The 19,645-nt window shown below is 43.2% G+C and overlaps 1 protein-coding gene across 2 annotated transcripts; it reads left to right on the forward strand.

Annotated features, from left to right (window-relative positions):
• The first annotated feature begins 1,633 nt into the window (after nucleotides 1–1,633).
• LOC118316601 (kinesin-like protein KIF3B) lies at nucleotides 1,634–14,652 on the forward strand. Of its 2 annotated transcripts, XM_035644574.2 has the most exons (9): nucleotides 1,634–1,809; nucleotides 2,549–4,031; nucleotides 4,902–5,003; nucleotides 5,938–6,060; nucleotides 6,456–6,574; nucleotides 9,987–10,103; nucleotides 11,788–11,893; nucleotides 12,895–13,106; nucleotides 13,388–14,652. In XM_035644574.2, exons 2-9 carry the CDS (start codon nucleotides 2,631–2,633, stop codon nucleotides 13,491–13,493), a joined length of 2,286 nt encoding a protein of 761 aa, XP_035500467.1. In that variant the 5' UTR covers nucleotides 1,634–1,809; nucleotides 2,549–2,630; the 3' UTR covers nucleotides 13,494–14,652. The 2 variants fall into 2 exon arrangements, with proteins under 2 accessions (XP_035500467.1, XP_035500468.1); XM_035644575.2 differs by lacking the exons at nucleotides 12,895–13,106; nucleotides 13,388–14,652 and having other exon boundaries at nucleotides 11,757–11,894.
• Nucleotides 14,653–19,645: the final 4,993 nt, after the last annotated feature.

Genomic DNA, 19,645 nt, shown 5'->3' on the forward strand with positions numbered 1-19,645 from the left:
GCGTCCAGTTCGCCCCCTCTATGGACCACTGCCCCTCCCAGCTCTGTTCCAGAGCAAGTTCAACGGGACGTGTTCCATATAGAATGCAGAACCCTGGGTGGCGTTCATGTTCCATCCACCAGAAGGGGAAGACAACAACGTTGTCAGTGTTGTCACACAAGCAGTGAGAAAGAAAGGAGCTAGATATGAGAGTTGTTCCTCCCAAGGAGATGAGAGCCATTCTGGATCTCCGTGCCCTAAATCGGCATCTTAGAAAATACAACTTCAGGATGTTGACAGATGCTTCTCTGCTGCAGTGTGTTCAGGCAGGCGATTGGTTCTGAGCGGCGCTCTATTTCCACATTCCCCTATAACCCCCACACCGGAAATATCTGAGATTTGTTTGTGGTTCTACCTTTCGGTCTGTCCCAAAGCCCAAGGGTGTTTTTGAAATGCACAGAGGCAGCGGTAACCCTGCTCAGGGAGGGGGGTGTTCCTGTTGCCACATAAATGGCTGGTGGCAGCTTCCACCTGCGAGGAGGCAGCTTGTCCCACAGATGCTTTTATAAATCACCTGATGAATCTAGTATTTCAGATAAATGTGGAAAAGAGCAATTTGGACTCACTCCAAGTCAAGTGGAGACCATGCAGGCAAATCTAGCACTGTTTCGCAGGGACAACATGGTTTCCCTCAAACAATGCCAGAGGCTATTGGGTCTAATTTCTTCCTCTGTGGTGGTAATACTACTGGGACGCCTGTATATGAGGGGCTTCCAGCACGGGTGTCCTCTCTGGGTCTGGAGCCTCACCGTGACAGCAACTGTCGGGCTATGGTCTCCACAGCCTGTTCTTTAGCCCTTTGCTATTGGAGGAGCCCAGGTTTCCTTACACAAGGTGTTTTGATGGGGACCATCTCAGCCAGGAAGGTGATCACCACAGATGCTTCTCTGGTTGGCTGGGCTCACGAGGGGAGAACGGTGAGGCGGAGATGGGTCCCTCACATGCCTTCTGTCCACAAAAATTATCTGGAGCTGCTGGCCATTTATTTGGCTCTGAAAAATATCTTCTCTTGGGTGAGGGACCATCATGTTTTAGTGAGGTCAGAAAATACCACAGTTGTGGCTAATATAAACAGTGGGTAGGGGCTGAGGTCCCCCCAGTTACACACAGTGGCACATAAAACTGATTGTTTCGAGCAGTGTGCACCTGCAATCGGTGAGAGCAACTCACGTGCCAGGCATTCTGAACTGCTGGGGCGGATTTGTTATCCAGGGGCATTCCACTCTATGCAGACTGGTGACTTCAACAGATTTGGTTGCAGTCTGGTCAGGCAACCGTGGACGTTTATGCATCAGTGGAGAATGCTCAGTGTCCACTGTTCCTCTCTCTGCACGATCAGAGGGCTCCACTGGGACTGGATGCGCTGGCACACGAGTGGCTGAAGGCTCTTCTTTACGCCTTTCCCCCGATAGCTCTCATAACCCCGACTCTGGCCAAAGTGATGATCTTGGTGGCTTCCACAGAGGCCGGGGAAGCACCCCGTTGATGCAAAGATCAAATGATCAAAGGCACAAACACTCCTGTGATCTGTGTTTTCATCGTACATAACAGGTAGTGAATTCCCTCAGAATCCCATTTGAATTATAGGCAAGACACTGAGTAACTTTTAAAATTCTAAACTGGACTGAGACCACCAGCCAGGAAGAAAAGCACAATTTTTTTGAGGGGAACTTTTACTCTTAAAACCTATTGAGTCAGGGATCAGCTGAAGCTGAGAGAGAATTTTGCCATCTTCCCAGAGATGGCAGAGGAAACAGATTTGATCTTCAGGTACAGACTTTTTTGAGTGATGGCTCTTAAGAAAGACATTATTCAAGAGCAGTCCATACTTGCTTTGGACTGTAGGAATGGGACTTAATAATTAAGTTTTTAGTTAGATTTGACATTACCTGGCATAATGCGGGCTTGGTCAGATGCAACCACTGGAGCAATAGAGCGATGATAAAGCTCTTTGATGAGAATTGAGGATTAGCTGACAACTAGCTAATAGCTGGTTACTGCTGACCTGCTTACGTCATGTTACATACCTGCTATGTTGGTATAATGCAGTAGTTGGTTGGCACAAAAACACTTAGGTTTTGTTGTTAAAACTTTGTATGAAGAGTGAAAATTTTAGGAAAGAGAGAGAATTGAAGAGAAAATCAGTTTCCATCTCCCCCACTTATTCTGCCACCCTGCTACCCTGTGCAGGTATCTGAGTTGTGTTATATTTTCTGCTAGCTACAGTTGTGTGCAATTCACTTGCTAGATTTGTGTCGTTTATGTCCTGCTTGCATACCAAATGTTGATTATTAAGGAATATGTTGGACACACAATCCTGTGATCTCATTGCATATAACAGGTAGTGAGTTGTGAAAAAGTTGAATACAAGCCGGCATGTCCTCATTGAGCTGAAAATGTTGGTGTTTGAATGAAGTTTTTAGGTGGTAGAAGAAGAGGACCAAATAAACAGGCTGCAACTGTTTTGCAGAATAACATGTTGTGAATGCTTTGGATGTGTCTTCCGCAGATTCTGATGTGGGCATTTCTACTGGGAAACTCCTCCTGAAACCACACTTGGAAGACAGAAAGTACAAAGTGCCAAACTCACCATGTCCAAGAGCAAGAGTTCTGAGTTGGTCAAGGTGGTGGTCCGTTGTCGCCCCATGAATGAAAAAGAACGGGCAGCCAAATTTGAACCGGTGGTCTTGGTCGATGTGAAACTGGGCCAAATAATAGTGAGGAACCCCAGGGAAGCTTCGGCCAGTGAACCCCCCAAAGTCTTCACTTTTGATTCAGTGTACGACTGGAACTCCAAACAAATAGATCTGTATGACGAAACCTTCCGGCCCCTGGTGGATTCCGTTCTTCTTGGTTTCAACGGGACCATCTTTGCCTATGGACAGACAGGTACGGGGAAGACATACACTATGGAGGGGGTGAGAAACGACCCAGAGAGGAGAGGGGTGATCCCGAACTCCTTTGAGCACATCTTCACACACATTTCACGGTCCCAGAATCAGCAGTATCTGGTGAGGGCCTCGTATCTCGAAATCTACCAAGAGGAGATCAGGGACTTGCTGCCCAAAGACCAATCCCATCGCCTTGAGCTGAGGGAGAGGCCTGACACTGGCGTGTATGTCAAAGACCTTTCATCATTCGTCACCAAGAGTGTGAGGCAGATCGAACATGTCATGAATGTGGGCAACCAGAATCGTATGGTGGGTTCCACAAACATGAATGAACACAGCTCCAGATCTCACGCCATATTTGTCATAACTGTTGAGTGCAGTGAGTTGGGTGTGGACAGGGAGAACCATATCAGAGTTGGCAAGCTGAACCTGGTAGATTTAGCCGGCAGCGAAAGGCAGAAAAAGACTGGCGCTGAAGGGGAGAGACTTAAAGAAGCCACAAAGATCAACCTGTCACTTTCTGCTCTGGGGAACGTTATATCAGCACTGGTGGATGGCAGGAGCAGCCACATCCCCTACCGAGATTCAAAACTCACCCGTCTGCTGCAGGACTCGCTGGGGGGCAATGCCCGCACCGTCATGGTTGCCAACATTGGTCCAGCTTCCTACAATGTGGAGGAGACTTTGACAACGCTCCGCTACTCCAACAGGGCAAAGAACATCAAGAACAAACCACGCATCAACGAGGACCCCAAGGATGCCCTGCTGACAGAGTATCAGGGACAGATCGCCATGCTGAAGGCGCAGCTGCAGAATCGCTCGGGAAAGAAAAAAAACAGGAGGCAGAGGAGGAGGGCTGGGGAAGGGAGCGACAGCGAGGATCTGGAAGACGGAGAGACGGAGGGCGATGATGAAGATGGAGACGACAAAGGAGATTATTGGCGGGAGCAGGAGAAGCTGGAGAGAGAAAGAAGAGCCATCATGGAGGATCACAGTCTGGTGGCTGAGGAGAAAGATCGGCTGCTCAAGGAGAAGGAGAAGAAAATGGAAGACTTGAGGAGGGAGAGGGAGGCTGGAGAGAAGCTTGCAGCCAGAGTTAAGGTAGGACTTTTTAGACTTTTCAAGACAATCAATCAATCAATCAGTCAACATTTATTCATGTAGCGCTTCACAGCAACCACCACGTATCCAAAGTGATTTACATCAAGAAATAACATAAAATAGAATAAAAGAAAACAATAAAATCAGACAAAGGTACATAAAAAGGAGAAGGAGAGTGTCACAGTGCTAAGTTTTAAAAGCCATTCTAAATAAATACATTTTAAGGTATGGTTTTTAAAAAGTGCAAAGTCAGATATAGAGCATAAGTCGGGAAGTAATTTGTTCCAGCTTTATTAAGAAGGGTCCTGACCACAGCATGTTTAAAGGCAGCTGGGACAGATCCCAAACTTAGACATGATTTAATAAAAACAAGTAAACAAGACTCAACGGTATTAAAGATCTCTTTCCATATCTGGGCGGGAACAATGTCCAAGGGACAGATGGTGGGTTTCATGGGTTGCACCACCTCAGTGAGCAACGACAGAGAGACTGGCTCAAACTCCACAAGCACAAAAGAATGTGAATAGAATAGTGAAGGAAGTTCTCACAGGTTATGGTTGAAACATCTGTCAGAGCAGAAGTACAAGGGTTCACAACATAGTTAATTGTATTAAATAAACCCTGGGATGATGGCAGCTGCTAGACAGGGTGTTTCTGTACGCCAGGACTGTAACTGCTGTCTTAACATGACAAGTGAGATTTTCATTTGATTCAACTAAATGATGATGATACACACAAGCCACTTGGTCTTCTTGTGAGTCAACAGACTCTGTTGTTCTGCTAGTGAAATGTATTGTAGAGAGATGGAAATGCTTCCGTGCCCCAAGTGATTTGAAATGTTTTCAACCATTTTTTTTCTTCTTCGCCCAGGCAATGGAGAGTAAGCTCCTGGTAGGGGGGAAGAACATAGTGGATCACACCAATGAGCAGCAGAGAATGCTGGAGCAGAAGAGGCATGAAATCACTGAACAGGTATTCCAATCACCTGAACCGTGGATTAGAGTAATTGTTTGAAGGTCGCAAGACAACAAAAAAGTGATCGCTGGTTAATTGACAGTTGTAGTGAATCTAATGAGGATGAGATGAAGAGAAACAACCATAAACTCACATTCACACTCACATTCACACCTCTGGACAAGTTAGTGTAGCTAGTTGACCTGCCTGTCCTTGGATTGTGGGAGGAAGCCAGAGCCAGGGAGAACATGCAAACTTCCAGCAGAAAGGCCCTGACACTCTGACCAATTTTTTTACACCAAGAACTTTCTTGTTGCATGGTGACAGTGCACCACTGCACCACCGTAACAAAACCCTCAAGACAATGTGGAGTCCACGCTCATTATCATCAGAACAGGTCATCAAGTTTAAAGACGTGTCCTCTTGTGATCTTTTCACTACAACAGTCTTCAGCCAGCGACACATTCAAATTATATTATTAATGCTTTGAGAATCATTAAAAAAGCTTCGTCGGAAACAAAATGGAGACAGAGGGAATTATTTGATGCCTGAATGTCACAACGTAGAGCCAGAGAGGTATGGAGCAGGACAGTCGCAGGTGGAAATGGAGTTGATGCGGTTGATTTCTTCACCTTTTTTGACGGAAATACAGGGGTTAATGCAGTAACAAAATATTGAAAGTTCAGTTGAAGCCTTAAAATTATATTATATTCCACTGAACTTCAAGTTGAAGTACCACCCCCACAATATCCACCATACAGTCTCAGTCTTCGTCCCCGTTGTCTCCTACTAATAGTAGGCTACTATGGCATTATTTGTCGACGGTTGCTGTTTTGCTGTCTTCTGTCCCTCACTTGGCTGATTGTGAAATTATGACAGTCTGCCTTTCAGTCAGTGACTTGTGTTTACACACACAGCACTGCAGTCTATAGTTTAAAATGTGTGTTTGCAGAAACGCAGAGAGCGAGAGATGCAGCAGCAGATGGAAAGTCGTGACGAGGAGACTCTGGAGCTGAAGGAGACCTACAGTTCCTTGCAGCAGGAGGTCGACATCAAAACCAAGAAGCTAAAAAAGGTATCAACTCCAACCTTGATAACATATACCTTTATTCACCACGATGGGGAAATTTGGTCCAACCTTCAACCTTGACTGGTGTACTAGATGACTCCTTCCTGTCCTTCAATCACAGTGGCACAGGACACTTGTTTTCTGCATGCACCTCCAGTCCTGGCCCCTGTAGTCAATGAATTTATCCTGAATATACAAATACATCAAAAAGATGCAGTTCATTATTTGAAAAAGCACAGGACAATGTGACTGTTTAATTTTGGAATCCGATGTGCACTTATGAGGATTTATGAGTCAGGCAATGAAATATCTTGCAGGTAAGTAGTTATAGTACATTTTAGATTGTGTAGGTCCCTTTCATCATGGACACCCTGGTTTCCTCTTCCTCCTCTGTCCGTCAGCTGTTTGCCAAGCTGCAGGCAGTCAAGGCAGAAATCCACGACATCCAGGAGGAACACATTAAAGAGCGCCAGGAGCTGGAACAAACCCAGAACGAGCTCACCAGGGACCTCAAACTGAAGTATGGAGCCTGCATCAGTATTATATCTATCATTAACATGATCTGTCCTGCTCGAGGAGAGAACACATACAGTAACAATCTTCAAACTGCATGTGATTTCATGCTCTGTCATTTCAGACCTAAACTTTGAGACGATGGAATCTTTAAGGTTTATTTGAAGGAGAAAAGTTCCATTAATAGTATTTAGTTCTGATTGTTATTCAATACATGACTGTGTAATTGTTAATTGATATGGAATAACTCTACATTTATTTAGCAGATACTTTTGTCAAAAGCGACTTACAGTAAGTGCAAGAATCAATCAATAGAGTACATAAATATTTATCAAATAGGCATAAGTGCTCATTTTGGATTTATTTTTATTTTTTTAATGATAAATTCAGGGAGTAAGGTGCAGTCTGAACAGGTGAATTTTCAGTCTGTGACAGAAGCATTGAAGGGTTTCTGCTGTACTGATTTCAATGTGGAGCTTGTTCCACCATTGAGGAACCAGGACAGAATACAAACGGGATTCAGATGAGCGGTGGCTGCCCCTCGCAGTGAGGGAGCAGCAAGCCATTTGGCAGTAGCACAGAGGAGTGGACGGGCTGGTGTGTAAGTTTTGACCATTTTCTGGATGTAGGAAGGGCCTGAGCCATTTGCAGCACGGTAGGCTGGGAATGGCTTCAAGCCACCACTAGTGCAGGGTAGGTAACTTTGGTAGGTTGGAGATAAACTGGGCCGCTGCATTCTGGATGAGCTGCAGATGTCGGATGGCACATGTCAAGAGCCTGCACCAACACCTGTACCAATACCAATACAATGTAATGTAATGTAATACCTGCATCGCTTTCTCTGTGACGAACGGATGTAACCTCCTGATGTTGCTACTTTAAGAGTGTTGTGAAAGTAACCAGTTGTCAGAGAGGTATTGATTAGGTGGGTGAGGAAAGGGAGGAGGAGTGTCTGTGGTGGAGTCAGGAGGCAAGAGTGAGAAGGAGTCGGGTGAGGGGAGAGATGATAGGACAGAAGGAGACAGGGAGTGAAGGTTAGTATGAGTGGAAGAGGGAGGGTTGGCAGTTTGAGAGAGGGGAAGAGAGTAGGATATGAAGAAGTGGTCAGAGACATGGAGAGGAAGTGATAGAGAGTTCTGTGGTAGAGCAGTTTCTGGATGAATATGGGATCAAGTTGGTTACTGTCTATGTGTGTGTGTGTGTGTGTGTGTGTGTGTGTGTGTGTGTGTGTGTGTAAGACTAACAGCAGAGATGTTAACTTCTCTGTCTGGTTGTTGAAATCCCTGAGAAGTACTAACACTGGGCCATCTTCTGGGATGTTCTACAGGAGGACGTCCAATTCCTCCAAGAAATCCCCAAGAGAGCCTGGTGGGCAGTAGAATACAATGATATTTAATTCCACCGAGTGGGTTACAGAATATTAAATGGAGTAAAGTGCAGAAGGGGTAAAGAGAGCATTTTCCCCTCTGCCAGCAGGGCGAGGTGTGTGGGTGAACGGTAAGGCTGAGGAGAGAAGAAGGGGTGGAGGTGTTGTCGTGAGTTACCCAGGTCTCAGTGAGAGCAAGGAAGTCCAGGGCCCATGAGGAGGCGCAGCCAGAGATGAACCCGGCCTTGCCGTTAGCAGACTGGTTCCACAGGTCCCCTGTGACAAGGTGTTGGGTCTGTGTGGAACGGGAGAGGTGTAGATGAGATTGGAAAGATTACGATGATGTTGTGTAGGGGTACGTGGTCTAAAGTATCTACGAGAATAGGGATGTACAGGAATCGAAAGTATACACTTGTGACGTGAGGAAGAAAGAATTAAAAATCAAGAGATACTCAAGCCCCTTTCACACTGGCCCAAAAACCCGTTAAAACCCGCTAACACCCGGCGTTTTCTGCAGTGAGAAAACGTTTGATCGGCATTCAGCCCTGGGTCAAATGACTCTGCAATAGACCCGGGTATTAATCGGCTTCACCTCCGATCGCACTGATGTGACGTCACATCCGGGTGAACGCGCTAATTTGCGCGATGACAGAGGCAACGAAGGCTCGACTCCTCTGACGGTAACTGCTGTCACCTCACCAGCTGTAGTAAAGAGACCTCTCGCATGTAGCTAGCTCGCTTAGCCTAGCTTTGGGTCGTTGGTGGTAACAACTAACACAATCCAGATTCATGGATGAGGTTCAGAACGGGGCACTTTATTTCAACCCTTCGACGGACACACACGGCCTCATCGGGCGGTCTCTCATTACACAGTGGCCATAAACTGTCGGCAACATGGATGATGAACGGCTCACTGGCTGCCATGCTTTCTGTTGTTTACTACAATGTTGTTCTTCTTTGTTTTACGGCGCACACCGCTCTCTACCACCATCTATGGCCGCCACCTGTCACTACACGATCATCAGACCTTGGTCTGTTTGCAGTGTGAAAGTGGCCAATTGCCGATTCAACGTGGGTCGACCCGCGTTTAAAAAACCCGGGTCTACACGGTCATTTGGGTGTGAAAGAGATATGAGATTAAGTCAACAAAGAAAAAAATTGTTAAACCTAAAACAACAGGCAGAGCACAGTTAAACAGGGAATGCCAATTTCAGAAACTAGATTTACTCAGCTAATTCTAGCAGTCCTAGAGGTAAGATATCGCAGTAGTCAAATGTACAGTAAAATAAGGGTTGTGAAACTGGAAATAAATCAAACTTAGGAGTGTACAGAATCCAACTTAGAATCAGTCTGCAAAGACAAAGGCTTCTAAGACTACAAAACACTTGTTTCAGGAGAGACAAGTGAATTAAGAAAATTATGTGAGGTTTAACAGAATATGTGAGGGCAAAATATTGATATAGTCTTTGGGGCTTAGACTCCATGGGGAGATATTGTAGCAGAGGGCATCGGTCCTGAGCGGCAGCAGAGTAAATCCTCCCCATGGAGTCCAGACACTGTTGGCGATGGCGGTCGATGACCTGTTGAGTTAATGGAGAGAAGAATCGAGTCTGCCCAGACTGGGCGGCGATGGGGATGTGGAGGGTGCGCAGAACAGCAGCATGAGAAAATGCAGGCAGGGAGAAAAATCATATTTAAACAGACAGCAGCAAGATGATAGGCTGACAAGGCAGGTGTGTTGCAATGCTTTTGGATAGATGAGACCAGCTGATTAACAGCTGATCGCAGGAATGTCAGGCTCTGGGAATGACGGCACGAAACAGCGTGAGTGTATGACAGCCAGGATGAATGGAAATTAAAGTACAACTGAGGCAAGCGTGAGACTAGTCTTCCTGACCACTCCAGGGTTGGAGTCACACGGCTGAGCTGCTGTTTCTCTTTTTCTCTATTTACATTTGTTCAGTCACACCTGAGTGTTTGTGTCATTTCTCTGTTTGCCTTCCTGTCTGTCTGTTGCCGCATCCGGCTGATGACTTGTCTGTTTCTCGTTCAGATGTCTGGTCGTCGAGAACTTCATTCCCTTAGAGGAGAAGAACAAAATAGTCAACAGAGCTCACTTTGATGAGGAGGACGAGTGCTGGACGATGAAGCCCATCACACGCCTAGAGGAGTAAGTCACGCAATATTCATTGCCTGTTTCTTTTGTACATTCTTTATCTGGTTAGAGGAGCTTTTCATGTGTAATGTAGCAACATGGCTCCTGCTATCAGCCTGGCTTCTCCAAAGTGAGAGAAAACTGTAAGAACCCAGTTTGAACTAGAAACCCTGTTTTCAAGGAAAAGTTAAAGGTGCAGTAAGTGATTTTAATCCAATAAACTTTTTGTAAAAATCAGTGAATATTTCTCACACTCCACTAGCTGTTGGTTCTGTGTGTGCTGTGCCTCGAAATTTTTTTGGGGCTCAGCCCAGACAAGCTTTCTCAAAAATCGCTTACTGCCCCTTTAAAGCTCCCCTCCAGTCACGTTATTAAGTATATTAAAAAAATCTGCTTTGCCTAATATTTTGTTTAACATTGTTTACGCAAAAAAGGTTTTTAAGAAAAAACTCTGAAATGGGGATGGAAACCATCCACTCTCACTCCCTCATTGAGGAATTCTGAGACTATGAATATTCATGATATGCAAATAACACAGGCCACGTGCCCCGACCACCCCAGCTGCTCGCGCAACAAGACGGCTAGCGGCAACATCGGCTGAGATTCGGCCATGAAGCTTTCACGAACTGCTAATGCTAACGCTACCTGTGTGCTGCCACACCCTCCGTCCTCTCGTGGATGCGCTGCCTCTGCTGCACTAGAAGTTTCCGATTTCTTTGCCTGCATTTGCGTATTCGACAGCGATTGGTGTTCTGTATTACTGTGGACTGAATCTAGCTTGCCCAGGAATCCGTTGAATTTGGCACTGCAGAGAAGTGCACAGAAATCCCCTCCTTCAGGAGAGGAATGTGAAAACACCTCCATAGTGACAAAACGTGCTCAGATACAAGTCCCTACAGTCGATGTCAGACGTTCTAGAGGACAGGAGCAGAGGAAAAACACTTCTTTGAGATGATTTATTCATGATTTAAGAAAACATATTGATTAACTACATAGGCATGTCGGTCTGCCTTTATTGTAAATCTATACATTTATGACTATTAATTACCAAATTTTGCGTTTCTGTCGCTCTGAATAATGGATTCTAATTGCGCGCCAACAACTTCCAGGAACTATCTGACATCTCCATGAGTCACGTGACGTGCAAACATTTTGAACTTCCGTTGCCATGACTCTCATTCAACGGCGCTGGGATGGATGTAGCCTGTCTCTCTACCCGCCCTCTCTGTGAACCTATCATTCAGGATGTTGCACATTAGAGCTTGTTGAGAGCTTGTTCTTTTGTGTGTTCCAGGACTTACTCCCCCCCCCCCCCCCCCCTTTTTTTTTGTGCAATGCTTCAATTGAGCATGTATAAAGTAATACAGTTTCACGGAAATGTGAATCCTCCTTGTTTTGTCTTGACAGGTCGGAGTCCTTCTCCTATCTCAAGCGTCCATAATGGAAAATTAAAAGATTGGTGGCACAATGAAATTAAATATAGATCATAACATGAAGCGATGGGTGTTTCTACCATTGCACTATATATATATATATATATATATATATATATATATATATATATATATATATATATATATATATATATATATATATATATATATATATATATATCATCATATTGTACAACCCTAATCAAGATGTGTCATATGCCAAATTTTTCCCAAGGTACATCACTCTCTCTGTGTGTCTGCTTCAGTGAACATCAGATGATGACCAGGCCTCTGTCTGCAGTCGGCTACAGGAGGCCTCTCTGTCAGCACGCTTGCGAAGCCATGATGATGAAGACCGACATGAGATACAAAGTAAGCTGCACTTTCTCTTCACCTGTTTCGTTGGTGATTGTATTCACCAAGAGCCGTCTCCTCACATAAAACACTGAGGACACTGACTGTGCACTCTTCATCCCCATCTCCTGTTTCACAGGTTACACCACAAGGGTGGAGCTTAGATGTTATGCACAACAAAACAGTACTGCAATGCAGCTTTTACAGCATAGGTACGAGTGAATTTAGCATAAGAAATAAGTTTATTCTGGATACTATAATAGCAATAAACTTCAGACCCATAGCTTCCCCATTGCCTCTTGAGGTAGCAATTGACGGTGGCTTTGTCCCCGCTCAGGCTCCTCCAATATGTCTCTTAATAGGTCCACCTCGGAGCTTTCACCCTCCTCCTGCCCTGTCAGACTCCCTTTCCACAATTCAGAGTAGCATCATTTCTGCTTCTGCTTCCTAAAGTAGGGAACAGGTTTAAAACAGGATTTACTTAGTCCCACTATTCACTTCTAATTACAATTGAATAAAAGCTATGTTTTGAATTAATCTCATTGAAGAAGCAATAATATCTGGATCATAATAAAAATAATAATAATGTCGAATTTGGATCCTGCAGCTCTGGAGTCAGATACCTGCACTGGGGCACTAACACATATAATGTAAATACATGGAGATGGTTCATTAAACACCTGAGCAGCTCTAACTATTATCTTTATCAAATAGGAAAGTCTTAAGTCTAGCTTTAATGTAATTAGGCTATTTTGCCAGGCCAGGTGAAAATCATCTAGATCAGCGGAACACCATTTCCTTTCTAACTCACGTCTGTTTTAAAGCATGTTTGTGCAACCACACCCCCAAAACTGAGGCCTCACTAAAAGGAGTAGTAGAGTAGAGTAAACGACATTCAATTTGTGTTTTCGGACTTATGACCTCCACCGAGGCACAAAAATGGCTGCATACATTTCCAACATGAACTACCTGGATTGATTAGTTTTTCTTAGCTGAGTGCTTTTGTTTTCTCTCTTCAGGCTGAAAACATCCTGATACTGGACATGGACCTGCCAACACGGACAACTAAAGACTATCAGGAGCCAGTAATCGCCCCAACGGTGGCAGCCGCTCTGGAGGAAGCTCTGAGGGATGAGGATGAGATCGAGATAGATGCCTCCGGCTTTAACAGTAGCTTGAGACCAACCCCATCAGCCAGTGCCAGCTCTAGTTTCAAAAAACCAAAGTCTGGGTAAGACCAACAGTCAACTGTACGCTGGCCTGCAGCTGTCAAGACCCCGTGTTGTAGTTCAGTTTTCAATTCAATGCGATTTTGTTTGCGTAGCACCAACATGCATTATCTGAGAGCTTACAGTATGGTCCTGTTGTTAGGCTGGAGCTTGTATTATTTGTATTTGGTCAGGAAGCAAAAGAAATCACAGAAAATGTCAAGTAACTGTCAAAATGTGTAGGAATGTAATGTATGACTTTGGCTGTCATTCCAACAATATGTATTTTCTTTCTGTCACTCAGTCGACCAAAAACTGGTAAGAAGTCGAGCACCCCGACGTCTCCTTTCAGCGCCTCCAGTCCAGGATCTCCTCTTTACCCCAAACTCCGCGGCCTGGTGCCCAAGTGACAGCTTCTGTCACTACCACCAACCTCTTTTGTGCACCTTTCCACTTTGGGACTCATCTTTGAGGGAATGCTTTTTTTTTCGTCAAAGTTTTTTGTGAAGCTGCACAGGACGTCAACATCAACAATATGGAAGCCTTCTTTGCACTTTTATTTTGAAAGTACAGGAGCAACAGCTAGGGGTTCCATTGGAATTCACATAGACAACTTGACAGATGTGTTGTTCATCCCAGGACGCTAACACATAAACAGATGTATCTTTTTAAACAGCACAATGTAACTCGGGGGGACATTGTCAGTACAGACGGTGCAGACAAGCTGGATAAAGACAATGTGCCTCCTCAGGGTCTTGGTAGCTATGAATTGTCAAAAACATAATTATTATCCACCAACTTTAGGGAAATGTTAGTGAAGATTTAAAGAGATCAACTGAGGTGAATACTACAAGTGGATTTCAAGTCAGGAGAGATGGTCTTGTGAAAGATATGTTGATATGCTGGGTGTATACGATTCAGAGTTTAATCAACAATCTTTAATTATTGTGGTGGTTATCTGGTGGTTATCAGAAGAAACAATTGAACAAGAATATAACATTAGACTCTAAAGCAACACAGATGAAACCGAAAACAAGTGTCATGGTCAATTACACAAAATAGCCAAAAGAGGTCTCTCTTGCCGACAACGGGACGTACAGCACGCATTTTCAATGGCTGCAGGTGGTAGTAACAAGGCCTTAAACTACCGACAATGGTTTCATTTTTTTCTACATAGTCACGCTTGTGAAAATATATGTGTAACAAGTAAACCTGAACCAAGAATATACCGTCAGTGCTGCTATTGTATGGAAAAAGAACAAACTACAACGACTGGGATTGACAGTAGTTTAAATGTATTAAAAGCACAAGATACAAATATTGACAGCAGTTTCACACTGAAGTGTCAAGTATGATTTGATATAACTCCAGTCTCCTGTGGGTGAATATGTTTGTGTGAGTGTGTGATACCCTGTGCTCTGTCCCCGGTGTGTGTAGCAGGTGTGACAGGAGGAACAGCTCCCGTCTCCATGTTGCTGCTGTATTAGTAGCATACTTCACTCATTGTGAACCGTGTTGAACTGTTGGTTTGTTGTTGCCATTTCATCTTAAAGGGCCCATATTGTCAAAGATGAGATTTCATCCCTTTTTTCATAAATAAGCTCTGTAAGTACTGTAAAAGTGTCAAAACGGGTAATAAACAGACAAATACATTAGTGCTGTCAAACGATTAAAATATTTAATCGCGATTAATCGCATTAATGTCATAGTTAACTCGCAATTAATCGCACATTTTTACCTATTCTAAATGTCCCTTGATTTCTTTTTGTCCCATTATTTTTTGTCTCATTTTAATGCTCTTATCAACATGGAAAAGTGGATCGGCTTGCTTTGTGCAAATGTTTTCTTATTGAAACAACATTGGCATATACTGTAGTGTTCAATTTCACACTAACATTCACACGTGGAGCTGACAATCTCTCACACAATGCAACACTGTCCATCAATAAAAGGGTGAAAGAAATACTTTGTCACACAAACAGCCCCTTCAACAGCCCTTTCTAAGGGATCAAAACAGGGCGATACAGATAAACTAGGACTAGGCCTATAGTGCAGTTAAACCATGGCTTAATATTTTCTTTTTCTCAAGTTTGCTTTGAACATAGCAGTCAGGCTACTGCTTTTTATTCACCAGAGGCTCATGGACCCAGCCTCTTATTTCTCTCCAGAAAGAATGAACATGGGTTTTCCGTCTGAAGTCGTCCATTGTCGCCTGGCTTTGCCGAGGGGGCGGAGAATTCGCATCAGCCGTGTGCTTGGCCATCAAGTGGTATTTCAAACTGGACGTGCTGCGATGGTAGCTCAGTTCACAACGACAGAACACAGATCATTTCGGACTTGTCAATGGAACCATTTGGCAACTTTTTAAAAGTAAACCCTCCATTCAGAATCTTATTGGCATCCATTTCGGCGTCTCGCGCTCGCCTACCCTTCTGGCCGCCTCGTGTGCCTGTTGTTTTGTTTCCGGTCTAGCTAGATCCGGTGTGGTGTTGTAGTTTTTCTAACGTTACTAGGTGTTGCAACAGCATGTGAGAAAACTACACAGTTTGCTAGGCCAAAAAGAACGTTAATCTTGCGATAAAAAAAACGACGCCGTTAAAACGGGTTTGCGTTAACGCCGTTAATAACGCGTTTAACAGACAGCCCTGAAACACATACAATATAGCTTTGGCAGCAGTTCACTCTGGCGGCTTGTGATACCGGTTACCGATGAAGTTTGCATTGGTTAGTTTACAGAACATTTAAAACAGCTATAAAACCAGATTGAGATGTTTTTTGGCACCAAAAGAAACAAATATATATTCTTAAGAATATCAAAACTTCAAATAAAACACCAAAAAGGTGACAATATGGGACCTTTAACCTTGAAGGTTTCCCATAGACTGTCTGCTATATGATTTTAACCAATAAGATCATTTACATACAAATAAAATTAACCAGAGATTAAAGCTATAATAAAGAACTATATGTGCAAAACCTGGCAGGAATACTGCGGCAGGAAGAAATCTTCACAGTATTCAAAAACCTGTTGCTGGAATACAAAGAAGGAAACCAAAGGAAGAGATGCTCATTACTTGGATGAGAGTTGGACATTAACGTCTGGACCACACACTCCACAGAATGGGAAACAACCCTGCTGGACTCTGCTCACACTGTAATAAACCAGAAACTATGATAGACAGCAACAGCTATGATGAAGAAAGAAAGGAATTGATTTCAGCACTAGGAAATCTGACAGGAAATACAATTTGGTACAATCTGACATGAAATACATTTTGAAAATTCTGAAATCATCTTATTAAGTACCTTAGAGAAACAAGAATAATAAAGAGGATTAATGTTCTTTTTTATTGAATTTTGTTCAATTTTTTTGTTTGTTTTTTTGTTAATCTACTGCTCACACACCAGACCAGTAGGTGGCACCATAAACTGGTTTGCCAACTACCATTAAACATAAGAGCTGTTCTGAACAGTTTGTTTAAAACGTTTAAAACTAATGTGTCAAAATCAGTTTTTATCGAATAATGTTTTTCAATGCGGGGAAGATAGATTATTCCCTCGGATATGCAAACACAGCCATCACAACATTGCAGACATGTTAACTCTTCCTCATGTCATGATCACACTGAGGTCGTTGCTCTTTGCGTTTCTAAGCTGTTTCTTTGTTCCATGCAGGAGGCAGAGTCAGAAGAGTCCGAGTGCCAGAGATGTTTCTGCAGGCTGCCATTGGTCACTGTGTGCCCAAGACCTCAGGGGGTCATCAGGCCCATAAAACCCCAGCACACCCATCTTTTCACTCTCTTCCTGCCTCTAACTTCAAGCAGACAACACTCTCCTCTCCAACCTCTCAATGGAGAGTAAAGACCTCTCTTTCTCCTCTGAGAGAAACCACTGCTCTTGGACCCTGAACTCCATGCAGGCCTGCAGAAGCAGACTGCTGCAACTTCCACAGGCAGCGACGCGAGAGCCTGCCAAAGGACCAACCAAGGCTGGAAAGTCTGGATTTACATCAGTGGCAGACACAAAGTCTGGTCAACTGATCAAGCTCAGGAACCACCAAGCAGAGTTAGTGTTGAGCATCTAACTCTGTGGAGGACACAAAAAGAAACACTGAAACCACGCAGCACGACTGCTGCATCTTTCTGGACACACAAACAGCCTCCATTTCCATGGACTTGGTAACGTAACTTGGGAATACAGAATAGCATAACGCAACACGGCTAAACATAGGAATGTTTAACCTTAAAAGTGTACTGTATTGATTTGACTCAATGTGTTCACTTAATTTTGTTGTTATATCTATCAATAAGTTATTTGGACGTTAGGACCCTGTGACTAACCCTCTCTTAACCTGAAACTCTCTGTCCTGCAACAAATGGCCTTATCAAAGAAGCACAGCATGTGGCCGAGCCGACACCACTGATGCCGCCATTTTGTAGTTTCTTTGTTCAGCGCCATCTTGTTTGTAGTACTTCTTAGACCTTTGACCTTTACAGCCACACACACACACACACACAGACACACACACACACACACAATCTCATATTTGTATATATTTCGTTTGTTAGATTATATATTGTTGTTTCAACTTGTCTTTTAAATAAATGTTATTGAATATGCAGTCTGGTCTATTTAATGTTGCATAAGTGTGAGTATTGCCAACCTCTGACCGGTAGAACTCCAAATCCTTCAACCTCTGCTAACTACCAAGGTGGTGATTCTGGTGGTAATTATTAATTTAATCATCAATCAGAATTCCAAATTGATAGTTAGCTTATTGTAAATGAGACTAAATCAATTGATTGGCTATCATTTCCCTTACTTTGAAGGGTGGTGCCCCGAGTACTTTGATTTTAATCAAAGTTATGATTTAATATTAACATTTTTAATATTAATATTTTATTATTTTAGCCATAACTGATCAATTATATTGCTTAGACAAATGGTACTTTCACCAATGTCCAGGCACAACACTAATTAAAACCGGTAACAACCCATGAAGTAACGCGGAAGTCAGAAAACGTTTTTGGCACATGCGCTGGGTGAGCAACTTTCGTAAAAATGAATGGCGCCGCCATCTTGTCTGGGCGACATCCGGTTTCTAGGTTTTAATTATTAAATCTATGGGTAACACCAATCAATTTTTAAGCCCAAGGTCCCTGAGCTTGGCCCTCGAGAAAGGCAAGATCTACATATGGGAGCATTGAAAGAAAAAGACAATATCTTCTAAACTGAGCCCTTTTATTAAGGCAAACTGTATTTGAATAAAATGAAATACTTTGGTCCAACTTTCAATTTGATGAAAATAAAAAATAAATGCTGTATATACTGGCATATCAAACAGGCCATAGCTATCTTGCTTTAAGAATTGTAATATCAATTTTAAGTTGTATTATTCAAATGTATACCAATACAAAGATATTTATATATATATATATATATATATAATATTTGCATTATAGAGTTTGCAGATTATTTTGTTCATAGTGGACAAAAAAAGCAGAGCAGATCACATGCAATGCCAGTTAATTATCAACTTGCTTCATGCAAGTTACTACATTTACTATTAACATTGAAGAAAGCAGAACAGTAATATGTGCCATAATCCTCTATTAATAAGTTAAGTGCAGTTCTCTGTCCCATCATATGCAGCACCACTTCTACAAGGCCATCAGAAGTTTCTCAAGTGAGTGTGATGACTGTGACTGAGTGCTTTGTGGTTTGGCTCATATAGTAGATACAAACGGCCAGTCTGAGGCGTCAGTTAGAGGAGTTAGTCATCATCCGTATCTCAGCAAATCTCAGGTGAGTGCATGTTAAATCCTGCTTCGTAGTAGTAATGAGAGATCTGTGGCAGATCTAGAGGCTAGTTTTAATATGAATAAAGTTATATAACTATAAAAAATGGAAACAGTGACTGGTGATACATTCTTATAGTGAGGCAGGGGGTGTAAATGCATGTGTGCCACACACACACACACACACACACACACACACACACACACACACACACACACACACACACTCTACTAACAGGTTTCTGTCAGTGGGGTAGTGGAGTGGTAGTGGGAGTATGACCCCAAAATAGTGCAGGGTTGAAAAAAAAGCTGTGGGATGGAGGGGGTGCGACTGTTTTTTCCACATCTGTGTGGTTGCTGTCCCCCTGTGAGTCAGCTGCAGTGTTCGCTTTGTGTTTGCTCAAAATACTTCTGTCAAACATCCTGAATATTCAGAATTCAGACAAGCTGCAAGTTCACTTACATCTCCCAGCAGTTACAAATCAATGAAACAATAAAATCAATAATCTTTTTCAGTGGGCTTTCTAAATGAATTCTGTAAATGGGCAACACTGGTACTGCTCCAACTTAACAGATGCAGAATACTTGACTATACATTTGAGGATGAATATTTGAGCTGGATACAGGAACAATCACCTCAGTGGTGAGTCTGTTGGGACAGATGAGCGAGGTCTCAGGGTTTACAATCCACTGTTTTCATTGGGAGTTGTTTGGAATGGTTTCTAACTAAAGAAGATAAAATACAATATAATATCCATCCATCT

The sequence above is a fragment of the Scophthalmus maximus genome, chromosome 3 (genome assembly GCF_022379125.1).
Source record: "Scophthalmus maximus strain ysfricsl-2021 chromosome 3, ASM2237912v1, whole genome shotgun sequence".
NCBI classification, from domain to species: domain Eukaryota; kingdom Metazoa; phylum Chordata; class Actinopteri; order Pleuronectiformes; family Scophthalmidae; genus Scophthalmus; species Scophthalmus maximus.